This window comes from Pyrus communis, chromosome 4 (assembly GCF_963583255.1).
Source record: "Pyrus communis chromosome 4, drPyrComm1.1, whole genome shotgun sequence".
NCBI classification, from domain to species: domain Eukaryota; kingdom Viridiplantae; phylum Streptophyta; class Magnoliopsida; order Rosales; family Rosaceae; genus Pyrus; species Pyrus communis.
The window spans coordinates 24283162-24289793 of NC_084806.1; the positions used below are offsets into that span (position 1 = coordinate 24283162).

The 6632-nt window shown below is 34.1% G+C and overlaps 1 protein-coding gene across 1 annotated transcript; it reads left to right on the forward strand.

Annotated features, from left to right (window-relative positions):
- Positions 1 to 3728: 3728 nt before the first annotated feature.
- On the forward strand, positions 3729 to 4394 carry LOC137732858 (uncharacterized). The gene has a single exon (XM_068472119.1). The coding sequence runs from the start codon at positions 3729 to 3731 to the stop codon at positions 4392 to 4394; it is 666 nt and encodes a 221-aa protein (XP_068328220.1).
- Positions 4395 to 6632: the final 2238 nt, after the last annotated feature.

Below are 6632 nucleotides of genomic sequence, written 5' to 3' on the forward strand. Positions count from 1 at the left end.
CTAATGGTTAGGTCCTTGATCTTTGATCATGTCAAATGACATTCCATTGGAGTGTCCACGGCATTGTTGGGGTTAAGGTATCTAAACATGTAGGCATGTGAATGATCAACAAGGAATCTCTGATCCTCGTTATGAGAGGAAGAATACTCTGAGATATGATTCGGGAATCTTTGGCCGAAGTCTCGAGCGTAATAAAGGAAAACGTTCCTATGCGACTCAATTGAATCATATAAGAAAGCATAATCACATTAGGGGTTTGACATAGTATATCCATACCCTAGTGATGTGATTGAGAGTATTGTTTTAGAGAAGGATCGAATTACATTGTAATTCCAACTGAATAGGTTCTCCGAATGAACTTCTACATTAGCTTGGGTAGCCATGATATATGTTTAGATGTCACTCATGGCTTGTGAGTTCTTCTAGATGATTAAATGTAGTCATCAAAGAAGAAGGTGAATTAAAAGTAAGTTTTAATTCACTAAGTGGATGGATTAAATATAATCAATTGGATTGGTGCCAATCACCTCACTGCCTTGCTAATTAGAACCTAAAAGATTGTTCACCAATACACTCTTGTAGTGAGTAACTAATGGATGATGGAAATAATTAATTGGATTAATTAAGTGTTGTGATTAATTTAGAAAGTCTAAAGGAATCATAAAAGCGATAAAAGATCGTTTTGGGCTTAAAGAAATGTTCGGGTTTAATTGGGCCCATTGGGCCTAAACCCATTGGGCTTTTATTCAAGCATTTGATGACTTGAAATAATAAAAGCCCAAGGCCCAAACAACACTAAGAAGGCCGGCCAAAGAGAGGGAGAGAGAAGGTCAATTGTTGACTTGTTTCTTTATGTTATAAAAGGAACTTTATAATGAAAGTTTCATAAGGGTTTTTTTTTTTGTGTGTTCAAAACAACAAAAGAGAAAAGAAAATAACTCTCTCTAACACTCAAAGGGCCGGCCACCATAGGGGGATTTTAGCTAATCATTTTATCACCCCTTTGGTTATTCCTTCATCCTTCTCACTACACTAGTGGGTGAGGATCTTTAGAGGTTTTCAATTTTGGAAACTTGAAGAGAACCTAGGAGCACTCATTCTCAACAAAGTGGAAAAGGCAAGGAGGGAGGCTAGGCTCAAGGAGTTCAAGGAGCAAAGAGCTTGGAGGTGGTCCATCCTTGGTCTAAGATCTAGATCAAGAGGTATAAAACTACTCCTAAACTTTGTTCTTCAATAAATTGTTTTTGATGCATCATAAATAAACCTATGAATCTTGAAGGGGATTTTCATGACTAGAGCTTTAATATTAATTGATGACATGCTTCCGTTGTTTTCGTATATAAATTTTGAATTGTATATGCATGCTAGTCAATAGAAATCCCACATAAATCTCATATTTTCCTTTCAAGTGGTATCAGAGCCAAAGGTTTATATTTGATGTGTCCTTTTGGATTTTATGCATATGGGTATTAATTTTATGTTTGACATATTAGTTCTTCATTCAAAGTATGTTTATCTTTTGTTTTTCAAATGTTGAAAAATTGTGAATCAATAGTTGAAAAAGATATGTATGCAAAAGGTGTTTTGGATGCATGAATGAAGAGTGAGTTTAGAACAAATTTTGGGGTTTTGAATCATAGGGAGGGCACGGCAAAAGGGGATTTTTTGGCTATGTGTTTGTGTTTTGTTTTGAACCTCACACACACACTTTGAAGCTAGAAAAATGTGTTCTTGAAGTTCTTGGTTATGTTCTTGGTGTTCATGGTTTTGTTTTTTGAAAATAGTTTTATTTAAGTTCATAAATTGTTTTATGGATTTGGATGATATTCTTATCATCAATATTTATTACAAAAGGTTTTTTCAATCCTAGACTTCTTTAGGATATTTTAAAACTTTTTCCCTAATTTCCTTAAAGCAAAATCAAGTGCAAGCATAATTTGAATTCTTTTTCTTCTTTATGTTGAAATAATGCAAGGTGGGTAAGACCTACCCACCTCCCCCTTCATATGGCCGGCCAAACTCAATGGATTTCCCACTTGAGGATCCTTTTGTAATCATGAAAAGTTTGGTTTTACTTTTAGTATTTATGGTTTGACCCCTAACTTTTTCATATTTGCATTTAGACCCCTACTATTTAAAAATTGAAATGTTTGATTTTAATTTTGTTTAATGTTTAAACTCATCATTTAATTATGCCCATATGCACTAAATCTAATTGATTATGTTGCATTCCCTTTAATCATTTAATGTGATTAAGTAATTAGAAAATGGGTGACTATGGACTTATGCCTTAAACGATAATTGAGCTACGAGAATAAGGCGCTAAACTCAAATTGTTTGAACCTTGGGAATGTGTTTTATTTTCTATTTCAATTGGACCTTATCATGTTTGACATTAATCTATCTCTCCCTCTTAGTATGTGTAATTTGTAGGAATTTGTACAAATCGGTTTGTAATTCTTATTACTTCTTAATCTCTTTTAGTTAGTTGATTCCCTCTAGTACTAGACTAGAGTTTCTTTAACTATTGGTAAGGAGACATATTTAAAAGAGGGTTTTGACATGAGATAAAAAAATAAATAAATAAATAAATAAAATAAAAAAATTAAATGGGTCCAACACCCTAATTAGCAATGAATCATTGTCTTTCATTTCTAATGGCTCAATCAAAAATGTTTTAATTGAATTGAAAGCACGTAATTAAATTGACACAACCTCCCCGAGATCTTATTCAACAATGTTGGCTCGTTGTTGAATTAACCAATAAGTCCATGGTCATCCAAGAGCCTAAGATGACTATAAAGTCCAATTTCAAGGGAATGCAAAAACCGTAGTAGTAGTAGTTACTTCCAATATTTGAAAAATTCGTTTTTGATATTGATTTGTTTTTTCTCAAAATAAATAGTGGGAGTATCATACGCTACTAAACTAGAATGAATACAATTAGTAGTTATATGTATCTCCAATATTTTGAAAAATGTTTTGATATTGATTTGTTTTATGAAAACGAATAGTGGGGATATTGTATGCTACTAATTTCATTAAACTTTGGACTAGTAGTTATAATAGGACACAATTTATTTGAATGTGTTTAAATAAATAAAATTGATGAGACCTTAAAATCCCTCAATCAAATACAATATTAAGTTGAAAGCGTAAGAGTGCTTTGAACACTTTTTTCGTGGCCTTCCACCATGGTAGGCTCCAATCGTTTATGACTTGTACACCGCCTTCACCCTATCATGGGGGAGTGCAAAGTGCATGCTTATACTCAGGAGGAATCTATTTAAAGACATTTGATGTGGTGAAAATAGGCAACGAGTGTAACCAACATCGTATCATCGTGAGGTTATACTTGGACCCCTATCTAAATCGGCATGGTGGGTAAGAACTTAACTAAGAAGAAATGGTGCCAACATCGTATCATCGTGAGGCATTATTCTCTAGAGGCCAATAAGATAGGTAATCACAAGAGGTTGTTGTGAATGGGTAAGTATACCCTCTCATTATTATTTTTGCTAGCCGACATCGTATCATCGTGAGGTGGGCTTGGTAATAGTGAGCCTCCTATAACCTGCTAGGAGCTTTCTTTGAAATCTCCCGGATTCCATCTTGAGGGATATGGAATTTGCCAAAAATGGTGGGTGGTGTCATTCGGTTCAAAGACCCGAATCGTGTGACTTAATCAACAATCAAACTAATTTATTTTATTGTTTATGTATTTAGATATGGTTGGAAGCACACTCGCGAAAATACTCGACAAACATTGCCTAGAGGGGCACAATTTCCCATCATGGTATCGTAATGTCAAGATTCTCCTAACATTGGAGAAGATTGTTTACGTACTAGACAAAGCTCCACCTCACATACCTCTTGGCCCTTCGGCCATTGAGGATGAACGTGCTAAGTTTGACAAGCACATTGAGGATGACACACAAGCCAAGTGCTATCTGTTGGCTTCCATGAATGAGGAGCTACAGAGACAGCATGAGGGCATGGACAGTGCATTTTCCATAATACTCCATCTTACGGAGTTATATGGTGAAGGGACGCGCAACCGTCGCTTTAGCACTGTCTGTGAACTTGTGAAGACCAAGATGGTCAAGGGGGCTCCAGTGCATCTACATGCACTGAAGATGATAGGATTCATTGAACAACTGGAGAACCTAGGTACTCCACTTGACGGGGAATTGGCCCAGGACTTTATATTGGCTTCTCTTTCTGATTTATTCTCACAGTTCGTAATGAACTACAATATGAATAAAATGGATAGTACTCTCTCTGAGTTACTAAACATGTTAGTAACTGCTGAGAAAACTATGATGAAAGAGAACGTTGTAGGGACTTCTGCAGTAGCCTACAACAAGCCATCCTCTTCCAAGTCTAAGCCGTAAGGCAAAGGCAAAGGGAAGGAGAAGAAGTCACCCACTCTTAAGCCGAAAGGGGGAGTGAAGAAAAAGAAGGCAATGGAGCCCAAGGGGGCTTGCCACCACTGTGGAAAGGAGGGGCATTGGAAGAGGAATTGCAGGTTATACCTTGCAACTCTTAAGGACAAGCCACAAGGTATGGTTTATGTTCTTATCTTCAATTCTAATTATTAGATCTTCTAAATATTTATATTTGATATAAAGTGCTAATCACTTGTATAATTGTATATAGGTGGAGGAGCTAAGTAGAAGAGGAACAAGCAAAGAAAAGAGTGGAGAAGGGTTCGGTCACCATGTTTTTGCTTACTACTTGGGAAGTTTGTTTAGGCATTTAAAGATTGTCTTTAAACTTTCTTATTGTGTTAAGAACTTATTATGTGGCTTCATATGATGGAAGACCACTATTAATGCCTAAATGTTTGAAGGTACTTAAATAAGTCTCTAAATGTTTAGAGCTAATTCCTTTTAAGTTAAACATTGTGAATGTTTGTGTTATCATATTAATGTAATGTGATGAATGCCTTCTAATAAATAAAATATTTCCTTAAAGTAATGTTATGAATTGAATATTGTCTTGTTGTATCCTAGATGAGATACATGATTATAATGATATTAGAAATAAGAAAAACGTTTCTTATATATGGTTATCACTTAAACCACAATAATCAAGATCACTCTTGATTCAATTAGTAGTTTTGAACAATTAATTGGACATTCTTAAAATTGTTTTAAAATGTCAAAGTGTGTTAGTGATTAAACCAAAAATGAAGTGTCTAAATCAATAAAATGTTTAAAGATTTTAGTCACTTAATAACAAGACATCAACTTAGTGAAAAGTGAAACAAATGAGCTTGAAAGGTTTTAAAGCTACTACACAATGTCCTCAACCCGTATACTCCACGTTTATACATTTTTTGAATGTATGAAATGATTTCTCATTAAAGTCATGAGAAATAGTGGGAGGTGAGAAATTGGATATAAACTTGGATATGATTGGTTTATAGTTGTCTAAATAATAATAGTACTTGACTATTATTGAGAGTTTATCATTTTAATTGTTAAAAGACTCAAGCTCTACAAAACGTTAATATTCTATGTTGTGTAACATTCTAAAGAATAGTCTTTGAATGTAGGTTTCGTCAACCTAGCATAAAATGGTTATATGTTGGGAGTTGTCCATCATTCTCTTTTATGAGAACAAGCTAAATAACAAAGCATATGGACAAGTTGATGAAACAAAAGGGAATAGTTTCAAAATGAGTCACAACATATAGTTTAACAACAAGACAATCCGAATTCGTCACCTTATGTAACTATAACGCTCTATGTAGTTTTGATAAAGAATTATATCAACCACCTAGAAGGAATGGTTGAGTTTCTATATCCTTAGTAGAAGCCATGCTTTCACTAAAGACTTGGATAATTCTTATATGACTACATTAAAGTCTTAGTATGACTAAAACTTGAAGTATGGTGTATGACACCATTTAAATGATTCATTTAAATAACTTGTGTTAGCTAGCGTTGTTGATAGTCTCAAAATTGTTGAGACATCATTAATAAGCTAATGGAGCTCAATGATTGTCAATAGATCCAAAACAAGTTAGTGGGAGCAATATGCATTCAAATCAAGAAAATTTAAGTGTTAAGTTTTTGAATGAATGCTAAGTTACAACAAGCCCAATGGGAGTGATGTCATAATTTGAGCAACAAGATATGAATAAAGTCTATTTGATAGACTTGATCAAACCTAGATGTTACTCGAAAAATGACAAGACATGACACGGTTAATTTTAAGTATAGACTTGAAATTGGACTTATTGATATAACAAAGGCTATCTCAAGGAAGTTATATGGGGAAATTAAATCTCAAATGTTGAAGATTTAAGAAAGCATTTTACTATATGATAGAAAATCACTTTCATAACCCTTATAATAAATGTGTCATAAAATCACAAAAGGGACACATGTATGGACTTGTGAGTAAATATCAAAAGGTGAAAAACCACATGGGTTGTCACTTTAAGATATTACTATATCCCAGGATCAGAACCATAGCAACTGAAAGAGTATTATTGCCTTTAAGAAAGGAACATCAGAGTGGGACTCTAGAAGCGTGCATTCACTTAGGTTATGAACCAAAGTGAAAATAATCCATTTTAAACAAATGGAACTTCATAATGAATGAAGTACTAATCGTATGAA